At 39.8% G+C, this 13,414-nt stretch overlaps 1 protein-coding gene across 1 annotated transcript; it reads left to right on the top strand.

Moving 5' to 3' along the window:
• Positions 1-10,179: 10,179 nt before the first annotated feature.
• On the top strand, positions 10,180-12,032 carry H3C6 (H3 clustered histone 6). Its single transcript, XM_013988945.3, has one exon. The coding sequence runs from the start codon at positions 10,206-10,208 to the stop codon at positions 10,614-10,616; it is 411 nt and encodes a 136-aa protein (XP_013844399.1). The 5' UTR covers positions 10,180-10,205; the 3' UTR covers positions 10,617-12,032.
• The last annotated feature ends 1,382 nt before the right edge of the window (positions 12,033-13,414 follow it).

Raw genomic sequence — 13,414 nt, forward strand, 5'->3', positions numbered from 1 at the left:
GCTTGCGTTTAGAGCGTCTCTTTTTATAGGCGGTCTATGCAAATTAGGTATTATAGAATATCCAGTTCTGATTTGATAATATATTGGTGACGAGATTATGTAAATTTACTTGCATCACATCGCCTTTCTTATTGGTTGGCTAGTAACAAGATGACTTTAACCAATCCTACCTCTCAATTTACAATTCCATCCAGCACTATAAGTGTCCTCTTGTTGGTCTTTACAGGTCATTTTTTTTCTGATTTTCCTGTGGCTTTTCTTTCTCTGCAAATATCCAGAATGTCTGGACGAGGCAAGCAAGGCGGAAAAGCTCGCGCTAAAGCTAAGACTCGCTCTTCTAGGGCTGGTCTCCAGTTTCCAGTGGGCCGAGTGCATCGCCTGCTCCGAAAAGGCAACTATTCCGAGCGGGTTGGCGCTGGTGCTCCGGTGTATTTAGCGGCGGTGCTGGAGTATCTGACCGCTGAGATCCTGGAGCTGGCGGGCAACGCGGCACGAGACAACAAGAAGACCCGCATCATCCCGCGCCACTTGCAGTTGGCCATCCGCAACGACGAAGAGCTCAACAAGCTGTTGGGTCGTGTAACCATCGCTCAGGGCGGCGTCCTGCCCAACATCCAGGCGGTGCTGCTGCCCAAGAAGACCGAGAGCCACCACAAGGCCAAGGGCAAGTGATTTGACAGGGACCTGAGCTTCCGGAAGTGCTTTCAAACCCAAAGGCTCTTTTCAGAGCCCCCTACCATTTCAAAAAAAGAGCTAGTAACATGTGTTAAAAGAAAAAAAAAAAAAAACAGTTTTTACTGGAACTAGGGTAGTAAAAATCTAGGCCTTTAGCAAAAGCTCCAAGGAGTAATTGGAGATCTGCATCATTTTGCAAAAAGTGTTAAATAGGTTAATGTCTAACGGGATACGCAATAATTGGCTACACATTTAAGACAGTCCAGTAATCTGGCTTTGGTCAGTAAATCCTGAGCGTGGCTTACCTACAGAAGTATTTGGTGGTCTATATATTTGCCTGGCAAACTACTTGGTTCATAAAGGCAAGCATATCAAACGAAATGGCCAGACCTCGGGCGGCTCGTCCTAAACTGCCTTTTCTAACCCTGTAGCTTTTTCCTAACCCTGCAAGGAAGTTAGGCTCTCTGTTCCTGATAACTTTCTCAAACTACCATGTGAAACAACCAGAGCATTGAAAGGGCATCAGAAACTGCCTGGAGTTAACATGCTGGCTCATAACAGAGAGTGTGGATTGGATTCGTGGATTTTCCATTGACAAACTGAGATTTGGGGCCAGTTTCTAACCTGGTACAGTTTTGTCCTATGTAAATTGGATGCTTTATTTTTTTTTATTTTATTTATCTATTTATTTATTTTGACAACAAAACCACCTAATGCCTCTAGGATCAGTGTAGTGACTGACATTTAGCAGTTCTTCAGTCCCCATTCTGGAAATTAAAGGCCCTTTTCAGAGCCACACAGTTTTTATAGAAAGCTCTGGAACACTTGCTGTGCAGTTTCCATGAAGTTTTCTCTGTACTAGCCAGTTAAAGTTAAAAATGGAAAGCTGCTCCCATCCTTGCCACAAAGAGGTGAATTTAGCCATGACTCACATTTTATACACCAGGAAGTCTTAAAAAATTAATAAAGTTAGGTTTTTGCTCTCCCTTTTTACTGAAACAAAAGATGCACCTCAAGAATCCTTAATTCTGTGTCAGGACATAAACCAGAGTTTGTAGGCTATATGGATGACATAAAGTATATGTAAGTGGCAAAGGATCAAGACCATAATGCCTCATGTTGAGAGGTTTCTCGTGTATGTGCATGACGTATATACATTATTATATATACATGTATTCTCAAACTTTCTGTCAAAAAGTCTAGAATAAATCAAACGTGAGAACAAAGGAGGAATAGCTAACCAATGACAGGGCAGGGAAGGCATTTTAAATTTTGCAGATGGCAGTATTAGTGAGAATTGTTTAGTTTAGGTTATTTCTCTTCAGCAAAAATGCAATGAAAGAAGTACACTAAAATCAATACTACATGAAACCTTGTTAGGGACTCAATTTACAGTGGACCATAAACTTGAAATATGATTATATTATATATTAAATCTATAATGGAAATCTAATCATATTTCTCCAAAAAGCATTGTGAGAACCAATTAGATCACAACAAGGGACCTGGGAACAAGACTGATCTGCTTCTGTAAATAAGGTCAGAAACAGCACCAGCACTAAAATACCCTCCAGCCAATTTTCCTTGACATTACCTTCATGGCTTGCACTAAGCAGACCACTCACAAGATACCCAGCAGCAAGACCTACCTGGTGGGGCTCAGCTCTTCAAGGACACCAACCTGTGCACCATCCACGCCAAGTGTGTCACCATCATGTCCAAGGACATCCAGCTTGCCCACCACATTTGTGGGGAAAGGGCATAACCCAAGACTTTGGCTTACTCGGAACTGAAAAAGCCTTTTCAGAGCCATCTGCTTTGTTAATAAGAATTCTTGCAATGCTTTCCCTTACTTTACCTCCCTGGGCAGTTAGTCAATAAGCAATAATAACAAGATAAAGCTTTCTCTATCCTTCTCTTTTTCTGCCTTAAGGCAGGATATAAACTCTGTTCTGGAGACTGCCTCATATTTGTCAGACCAGAGAGGCACTAGAGAAATCTGCTAAAAAACCTTACTGTTTCTTCCGATATATTTATTTCCTCTTCAAACCCTAAAACTAATTTCCTCATCCTATCATTTCTCTACAAACCTACTGCTCTTTCTTCAAAATACTTTATAAACTGGGGTTCTAAACACTCTTTGAATTGCTTTTTCATGGGTGTCCTTCCCATGCACATATGAAATATACATGTTAATAAACCTGTTTATTGTTCATTTGCTGATCAGTGTTTTGTTACAGGGGCTGGAGCTGAAAACCAAGATGTATAGAGAGTCCCCCCACCCCCCAACCCCAGAAAAAAAAGATTGAATTAAAATCAAAAGAACAAATTTAGATGGAAAAGGTTTATTAATTGCCGTATGGCTGAATTAAATTATAAAATTTAGGTTATGTTTTCTATTGGATAGAGATAACATTCATCTCTAATGGACAAAAGTCACTGAAATTATCAAAATATCCTATGAGTTAACACCAAGATTCATGAATACTTCATAGATATTAGACTGATAAATAGTTAAACAGAAACACATGCCTCAAGAATATCTTAAAAACACTTAGTGGAGTTGCCACTGTTGATCAGTGGGTAAAAATAAAATTCTTATCCAAGAGGTCATTAATCTTTGGAGTTATTTGTTCTACTGGACAGAAATTATTTGCATCTCTACCAAAGAAAACCCTACAAGTTAAGAAATATCACTGATGCCTTTAATCAACAGTAAATAGATGATCAAAATACATTCTCACAGAATTCTTATGATGCCTGTAACCTTGTATATTGGACATCACAGCCCCTGTTCCAAGTCTCAGATAATTTTTCTCACACTAGATTGTTCAAATTCTGCTGCAGAAGATTAAGAACCCGAAATAGTATCCCTGAGGGTACAGGTTCAATCTCTGGCCTCTCTCAGTGGTTTAAGGGTCTCCCTTGCCCCCAAGCTACAGGGTAGGTAGCAGAAATGGCTGCAGCTCCAGCTTGACCCATGGCCCTGGGAATTTTCATATGCTGCAGGTGCAGCCCTAAAAATGCAAAATATATATATATACACACACACACATATATACATATACACATATATATATTTTACTGTAAATCCTTACCCCCCAAATACATATATATTTTTATTTATATAAAATATATAGTGAGAGAGAATATATGGAAGAACATTCAAGATTTTTTTTTTCTTTTTCGGGCCATACATGCAGCACGGCATAAGAAACTCCCAAGCTAGGGTCACATCGGAGCTATAGCTGCCAGCCTGCACCACAGCCATAGAAACTTGGGAATCAAGCCATGTCTGCAACCTACACCACAGCTCATGATCTTTACCTCCTTTCCAGAAATGATAAATTGTTTTCTTCCTTCTTTTGAGAAAATGCATTTGTACTTCTACTAAATGATTTTTCTTCTTGATAAAACTACTGAATCCACATTCTATCATACAGAAGCTTAGGCCCTTTCCGACTCTCACTGCTTTAATAATCAGTTTTGAAAGTTTTCTCTCAAAAAACCCACTTTTTTTTTGGAGTTCCCTGATGGCTCAGCAAGTTAAGGATCCAGCATTGTCACTGCTGTGATGTTGGGTTCCATCCCTGGTCGGGAAATGTCTGCATACCTTTGGCACAGGCAAACCACCACCACCACCACGAAAGAAAGAAAAGAAAGAAAGAAAGGAAGGAAGGAAGGAAGGAAGGAAGGAAGGAAGGAAGGAAGGAAGGAAGGAAGGAAGGAGAAAGAAATGCACTTTTGGAAAAAACTACCAACATGTATTCTCAGGTAATCTCCATCTTCTGATATTCCGTCCGTAAAGAATTCTACGGTCACCAATTTTTCTGGAATTCATCTTTCCTTATCTTGATAAGTAATGATTTATTTGACAAGCCTCCTTTGTTCTCTAATGTGATTGATTGATTGATTGATGTATTTTTACAGTGCTTCAGTCAATTTGAGACCAGTCTCTATAGTTCAGTTTCCTAGAAATGTAGTGAATGTCCACTGTATTCCAAGATAGCAAGGCCAGATAGAGAAACAGAGAGGAGAAAGGAAGAATCTTAGAGCAGTGCTGTGCAAAGAAAACAATGAAAGACACGCATATTAAAGGAAAATTTTCAGGAGCCAATTTTTTTTTTTTTTTTTTTTTTTTTTTTGTCTTTTTGCCATTTCTCAGGCCTACTCCGCAGCATATGGAGGTTCCCAGGCTAGGAGTCTAATCAGAGCTATAGCCGACAGCCTACAGCAGAGCCATAGCAACGCAGGATCTGAGCCGCATCTGCAACCTACACGACAACTTATGGCAAGGCCAGATCCTTAACCCACTGAGCGAGGCCAGTGATCGAACCCACAACCTCGTGGTTCCTGGTCGGATACGTTAACCACTGAGCCACGACAGGAACTCCAGAAGCCATATTTTTAAAAGGAAAAAGATGTGATTGCTTAAGTACTATGTTGCATTTCACCCAAAACATCCAAGACATTTTCATTTCAACATATAACCAATACAAAGACATTACTAATGCAATATTTTATATTCTTTTTTTCAACCAAAATCTTCCAAATTTGGTGTTATTTTATTCAATCTAATACTGATTTTTTATTATAAATGATGTGTATTTAAATTCCATACACTTTATTGTTTAAAATTGAGTTCCCCTGCCCAGATTGTTCAAACGTACATAAAAATTCCCATTTAAATTTAAAATTATGAAAATTAAATAAAATTTAAAATTCAGCTCCTCAGCAACATCGGTCCCATTCCTTAGCCTCCAAAGTTATTCCTGACTCCTTTATAAAACAGTGTATCCTAGGGGAAACTGTGTTTGGAGTGTGGAGGTAGCAATGGAGACAACAGGTTAAAATGGGAGAATTATATAAATTTATGTCTAGTCATGTAAGTTTGGCACTGACTGTTTAAATTAAAATTTTTTCACAGAGATATGGCGATTATGAAAGCAACTGAATATAAACCCAGATTGCAAAATACCAGATTAGAAGATTTAAGGCTACTGGGGAGGGAGTTCCCCTTGCAGCTCAGCAGTAACAAACCCAACTAGTGTCCATGAGGATGCAGGTTCAATCCCTGGCCTCGCTCAGTGTGTTAAGAGTCCAGGGCTGCCATGAGTTGTGGCGTAGTTCCCAGACATGGCTCGGATCCACTTGCCACGTGGCTGTAGCTGTGGCATAGGCCAGCAGCTACATCTCCAAATCAACCCCTAGCTTGGGAACTTCCATATGCCCACAGGTGTGGCCCTAAAAAAAAGTAAAAGAAAAATAATATTGGGGAGAATGTCAATCTGTACAAGAATTTCCTCAGGTAATTATAGTAGTCCTCAACGACTGTGTTGAATATTGACCAAAAACGTACCTTTGACTTTCTTTTTTTATTTTAAATCATTTTCATTTTTTTCATTATACCTGGTTTACAATGTTCTATCAATTTTCTACTGTACAGCGAGGCGACCCAGTCACACATACGTATATATGTTCTTTTTCTCACATTATCATGCTCCATCATAAGTGACTATAGTTCCCAGTGCTATACAGAAGGATCCTGTTGATTTTCAAAACACCTTATGTTTTGTTTCCACAGGTCCATTCGCCAAAGAAAAAAAGAAAAATTCCATTCTACAAATGAAAGAAATGGCATGAAAATGAAAAAACACCTGTCACAAAACAGGTTTTGGAGATCAGGAGGTGAAAGGTAGGGACTGAGGGCCCAAGCAGTGGAGGCATGCCTCACAGGACAGATACGCCAGTGGAAAAGCCTTGCTGCCCAATGGATTTCAGTAATTTCCTTGCTCCCTAAGACCAGCTTACCACCATAACTATTTCACCTTCATTTAAAGTGTTCAAAAATGATTCTCTATGAAAAGAGAAGCCAGGGATGCCTTTACATTTCAGATATGCATACAAAATATGAGGCAGGGTATAATAGTGATCATTGACTTGCCCACTGTGTGTAAGTATCCTAAAATATCAAATTTGAAAAGCAGATGTTGGCTTGATAAAGACAATTACTTCAGCCTCTTGAAAAACAACAGAATTTGTTAAATGCCCTTACACAGGACCTGTTAAAGTGAATTCAGGGGAGTTCCCATTGTGGCTCAACGGAAACGAATTCCACTAGTATCCATGAGGATGCAGGTTCGATTCCCGTCTTCGATGAGTGGGTTAAGGATCCAGTGTTGACGTGAGCTATGGTGTAGGTCACAGAAAAGTCTCAGACCCCGAGTTGCTGTGGCTGTGGTGTAGGTCAGCAGCTGTCACTCTGATTTGACCCTTAGCCTGGGAACTTCCATATGCCTAGAGAGCGGCCCTAAAAAAAGTAACAACAACAAAAAAAATCTTTAGTGTGAACATTCATTTTCACAACTATGTGACCCTAAACTCATATGCCCAATCATGAACAAGTACATACATTTGTAGTAGCTTCCTGGCTCCCAAATACCAAGTCCCTAAGCCATGACAGCAATTGATCACTCATTTTGCCTTCAGCAGTACAAAAACTATCAAAACAGTAACATAGAAAAACTATGCATTTCCTTCCATATCCTCTGTAGTCCCTGCACCTCTGCATGTTCTTATAACTGTTTTTTGTTTGTTTGTTTTCTTTTTTCTGACTAAATGACCTAACATTGACTGAAGGTAGGGAATACAAAAAAGAATTATAAAAGAACAATGATTTAAAATGAGGATGTTCTGAGGTCCCACTGTGGCTCAGCAGGTTAAGAATCAGGCTTTGCCTCTGCAGGGGCTCCAGTCACTGCTGAGGGATGGGTCTGATCCCCTGCCCCCAAACAGTGGGTTATGATCCAGAGTTGCTTATGCTGTGGCGTAAATCGAAGCTATGGCTTGGATTAAATCCCTGGCCCAATAAAGTCCACATGCTACAAGTCCAGCAAAAAAAAAAAAAAAAAAAAAAAAAAAATTTTTTTGATTAAATAAAATGAAGGTTTCAGACTCTGCTTCAGACCCATGTAGGGGTAATCATATCAGTTATATCCTGAAGGCAGTACAAGTGGAAAAAAAATTCCTTTTAATGAAATGTTGGAAAATCACCTTTGAAACACTCTACCCCAGTACCCTACTAGTTGAAATTAAACTCTGGAGTTCCAACAAATACCCCAGGCCTAATCCAGTACATACTGGATTATAACTGTGTCCTTTGTAAAATATGGACAGCTATTTTACATGAGTTAATACTGGTGAAGCACATATAATTATATTGTCATATTATGGGCATTGTATTTAAAGCAAGGAACCCAAGTTCATAGATACCCACTATAAAATCTTTAATGTTAAGCTATTATTGGACAATTATAACAAATTATGAGTTACCAGTGTGGCTCAGCAGGTTAAGAATCCAAGTAGTATCCATGAGATGCTGGTTCGATCCCTGGTCTCACTTAGTGGCTTAAGGATCCCATGGTGCGGCAAGCTGCTGCAGAGGCCGCAGATGCAGCTCTGATCTAGCTTTGCTGTGGTTGTAGTATAGGCCAGCAGTTACAGATCCAATTCCACCCGTTTGGGAACTTCCATATGCTGCACATTTGGCCATAAAAAGAAAAAAAAAAAAAAAAAAACAGAATACTAGAAGTTTCTAATAGTTCCTACCATATAAAATTATTTCAAATTCTTTGCTGCTCTAAAGAACAGAAATTCAAAAAACCTCTCATACTTCGATACCATGTTCTGCACTTTAAAGAATGACAGAATGTAAAAATAAAATACATGCATTTTTAAAATGCTGGAAAATCTGGATATTTAGTTCTCAATAAACAAAATGAGTGGTTTTTAAAAGAGCATCTGAGGAGCTTTGGTACTTGGTCACAGCTTTGGGGCCCTGGGACACAGCCACCTGGGCGAACTCCCAAGGCAGCAGCAGGGATGTAACCTGGATCTCCCTGAACTTGACGGCCAAGCGCTTTTGTAATGCACCAGGTGCAAAGCCTTGCCCTCACATGCTCAAAGATGTTTGACCAACGAATTCATGACGCCCACGGCCTTAGTCCAGATGCCTGGGTCAGGGTGGACCTGCTTCAGTACTTTATAAACATAGACAGAATAGCTCTCCTTATGACCCTATTTGTATTTCTTACCATCTCTATTCTGAGCCTTTGGGGGCCCTTTGGGAAACCAGGTTCACTCAAGCAAAAAGAAATTGATAAACAAAGAAAATGAGGACAATAGGTACAGCGCAAGTATTTACAGTACATAAATCCAAATGCAGAATCACAAATCTAAATTTTCATTGGGGGCCCAAGTAGACCAATAGCAACTAGTATGTAAATTAGGATTTAAAATGGCTTTTTTTAATTGGATAAAAAGCCGAACACGTGCGGGGACTCCAATACATTGCTTTACAATGCTGTTTCATTGCTATAATTTAATTCATTTTAAAAAAATCTATAAAGCCCTTAAGAAAAAATGGAAATCTTTGCGTTTAGTACGAAAACTCAGGATATCCTATTATCTACCCCAGTCCAGTCCTGACCACAATGCTGTCAGGTTTCTTCTGACTTGCGCAGGACACCTCGGGTCTCGGCGAGAATCGCGAGATGCCGGCCCACTGCAGTGTTGGAAAAATTCGGTCGCCGCCATCTTTTTCAAGGTTCCGCATTGCAAATATTTTCATAACAGATGTCACCATTGGAGCCGGACTGACATTTAAAATTCATTAAAGCCAAACAGCCAAATTCCTAGGTTTTGATTTTTGATTTGTTCTTTATTTTTTAAATTAGTTTCCTTTTTTTTAATTTTCGAGCGCCGAGGCTCACACACACACCCACCCACACACACACAACCCTTGCTTGGCGCCTGCTAGTGAGCGCATCCCCGGATTCCGGTCTCACGGAAAGGCCCGCGGCCACTCCGCGAGGCAGAATGCGCCCAGGGCCTCTGGGAGGCACTCAGATTAAGTCAGCGCGTCCTTCATCCGCCACAGATATCCAGTTTTGAATTAAAACCGACATTAGAGATGCAAGGATTCCAGGATATTGAAATTTTGCTGCGTGTGCCCATGATGAAATACACAATTTTTTCCATCTTAACCGTATACCCCGGAAGACCGCTACAGTGAACTGGGTGTTTACTGTAAATGTAGAAATAGTACTCATAAAATGCTTAGATGACGGATTTTTAAACAGGGGATAAGGACTAGGACTATGATCCGGATGAAAACGGGTTAACTATGCATAAAATGGCGGTTGTTTAAAGTGTAAAGAACTTTCGCTTCCAAACGCCATTTTATGTATCCAAACAGGAGAAAGTCCAAGAATAATATGACTAATGTGTTTATACACCATCCTTGAATGTGTGAAGAATTGTCAGTAAAACTCGAAAACAGATTTTTTGTTTTTTTAAAGGGGGCTGGGCTGCTAATGGAAATTAGCCAATCGGAAATCTATCGGGGCACTTCCGGAATTTAGCAGCCGATGACTAACAGGGATTGCCCACAATCCAATCAGAGTGATTCCGTCCTGTATAAATATAGGAGCAAAATTTCCGGACAAATCTCTTTATTTAGCTGAGAAGTCATGGCTCGTACCAAGCAGACCGCTCGCAAGTCCACCGGCGGCAAGGCGCCGCGCAAGCAGCTGGCCACCAAGGCGGCCCGCAAGAGCGCGCCCGCCACCGGCGGCGTGAAGAAGCCGCACCGCTACCGGCCCGGCACGGTGGCCCTGCGCGAGATCCGGCGCTACCAGAAGTCCACGGAGCTGCTGATCCGCAAGCTGCCGTTCCAGCGGCTGGTGCGCGAGATCGCGCAGGACTTCAAGACGGACCTGCGCTTCCAGAGCTCGGCCGTGATGGCGCTGCAGGAGGCGTGCGAGGCCTACCTGGTGGGGCTCTTCGAGGACACCAACCTGTGCGCCATCCACGCCAAGCGCGTCACCATCATGCCCAAGGACATCCAGCTGGCTCGCCGCATCCGCGGGGAGAGGGCGTAAATTGTTTTCTCTTTCCGACTTTAAACCCAAAGGCTCTTTTCAGAGCCAATTACCTGGTCTATGAAAGACGTTGTAATGCTTTAGAGTCATCGATAGAGGGCGAACTTGGCCCTCTTCTGGGAAACCTTTCTGGAGCTTTTCGTGGAGTTAACCTCCATTAAAAAAAAAAAAGAAAACTGTTCATTTGAAGTCTTAAGTTGTAGGAACTAGGTCCACGGTTTTACCTTGAACACCAGTTTGTCCTATTTTACGCAGTTCCGGTACATTTGGGTGTAGCTAAACTTTTGGTCTACACTACGGTGCCCTTGCTCAGCAGAACTGAGGCCAAGCTCGCTAGAAAGGGCCAGAACCTGTTGAGGCTGTACAGGGAATATATTACCACCCCTAAAACGGAGCCAAGGTTTAGGTTATTAGCTGGAGCACTCAAAGGGGAGACTCCTGGCCGTGAAAGTTGCTAAGAACTTTGTGGCGGTCTTTGCCCAGGTCTTCTCTACAAGAGCAAAAGCAAACCCACAAGAGCTACTGAGTGAGTCTCTGTGAAAGAAAGGAAGAATGCAGGTTTTGTGAGCGTTTTTAGCTGTTTTCCTAAATTCTCTATCTTAATCTCTAAATCAGATCTCATGAAAGTACCTCATATTTGTCACTAAAACATGAAAATCTGCTGGAACGAAGTTTGAGAGCTCTCGCAGAAAATACACTGTCTCCTCTTCTCATTCATACAAAACAGCAATATTATACTATTCTGTATTAAACAGATAACTCCTTCCCATGGAAGTAACAGATTCCTATTCCCAAACTGCTAGCTGAAGGGAAAGGAAATCACGAATTTTGTTCACAAACTGTACAAGCTGTTATTTGGAAATGTGGAAAAGTCGTTACTCATTAGGATACTGTTTGGAAGGATTTTATATCTATTCAAACTCGAGCAAATTTGAGTTTCAAGATGGGTGAGGGAACTTTAACTACAAAATTGAGAGGTTTCTGTTAATTTCTTCTTCAATGGGCTGTTTCTTCTTGAGCACTAGGAAAAGGGGTGGTAAGTTTAACAGAAACAAGGCTATAAATAAGTATGGGACCATTGTAAATCCTAGGGGTTTTATAGAAGAAATCTTTGTTTTTAGAAGTCTGACAGACATTGAGATTCAGGTGCTGGGACCTGGGGAGTCTGTGTCCACATATGAAAAAAAAAAAAGCTCAATTATTCATAATTCCAATAATGGAGTGTTAGATATTTCTAGTATTAGATTTTTTATTCTTGTTGCATATATGAATAATTTATTTCACTTTATTACTGAATAGTATTCTATTGCATGGCTGCACCAGGATTTGTTTCTTTCTTCACCCATTGATAGGCATCAGGTTTTTCCCAGTTTATGGTGGTTACAAATAAAGCGGTGATGAACATTTGTGTATAAATCTCTGTGTGGACATATGTTTCTCTTGGGTAAATAGATAGAAGTGGAATGACTTGGTTATATGTCATGTGAATGTTCAGTTTTCAAAGAAACTGCCTAACTTCATTTTTCTGATTTCAGATTCTGATTGTTTGATACTAGCAGATAGAAATGCCTTTTTTTTTTTTTTTTTTTTTTTTCAGTTTGCTAGTATGTAGAAATACAACTGATTTGGCATTGTATCATATGGCTTTCTTATACTCATTTATTCCGTAGTGTTTTGGTAGATTCCTTAGGGTTTCTAAGGAAATGATTATACATCTGCAAATAGAGACAGCCTCTCAATTTGTATGCCTTTTATTTATTTTTTTTCTTCCTGATTGCCCTGTCTAGGATCTCCACTATGTTACGGAATGATACGGGTAAGAATGATCATTCTAATAATTTTTTTCCTGGTGTTCGTATCAAGTTATGATGGTCTCATTGTTTGAGTTGGAAGAAATTCTCTCCTCCTACTTTTGGGAAGAGTTTCTATAGAATTGGTTCATTTTTAAATGTTTTGTAGAATTCACCAGAAAGCCATCTGGGCCTGAAATGTTCTTTGTAGGATGTTTTAATGTTATAAACACATTTTTTTCTAATAACTATAGGAACATTCAACTTATCTATTTCTACTTTAGTTAGATTCAGTAGTTCACGTCATTCAAGGAAATTGCCCATTTTATCTTAATTATCAAAGTATTTGGCATACAGGTGTTCATAAAATTACTTTATTAATCTCTTAATGCCTATAGAATCAGTAGTGAGGTCCTATTTCTCATTCATGATAATGGTAAAATGTGTCTTCTCTTTTTTCCCTGATTAGTGTGACTAAAGGTTTGTCACTTTTCTTGTTCTTTGCGAATGTAGTATTAGATTTTTAAAAGGCATTCCATGTGAGAACATGGTTTCCCATATCCTGTGCTTTTTTGAGATTCTAGCACAGTAAGTTTTTTTATGTGTGTTTCTGTCTTACCAGATGATAGATGTCAAGATAGGACCCAGAGGGGACAGAAAACATCTACTTATATGAATAAATCCACCAGAACATGTAGAAAAGTCCTTTGCCTAAAACCAATCCTCAGGAAATTAGTCAAATTGGAATTTAAAATTAAAAATTACTGAACACTCAAGAATCACAATTCAGTGCATTCCTGATTACAGACATAAAGGATTGATAGAATTCTTGCAACTTTAGTATTACAGTTTTGCCAAGTAGAAATAATCAACATTTGTTGAGTCGTTGTATTGAATGGGCCCAAAGTCATGCATTAGTCTGTGAAGACTCCAAAATATAAAGCAAGTTGAATAGTTGTATACTAGTGTTATCTACTATACATAATTATTATCCTATTAGTACTGTAC

This window comes from Sus scrofa, chromosome 7 (genome assembly GCF_054392235.1).
Source record: "Sus scrofa isolate SSC_HxYL_T2T_F1_AM1 chromosome 7, Sscrofa_HxYL_maternal_Yorkshire_Landrace_v2.0, whole genome shotgun sequence".
Lineage (NCBI taxonomy): Eukaryota > Metazoa > Chordata > Mammalia > Artiodactyla > Suidae > Sus > Sus scrofa.

Excerpts from the sequence above, each read along its gene's own strand:
- H3C6 (XM_013988945.3), top strand. The coding sequence starts at position 10,206 with ATGGCTCGTACCAAGCAGACCGCTCGCAAGTCCACCGGCGGCAAGGCG.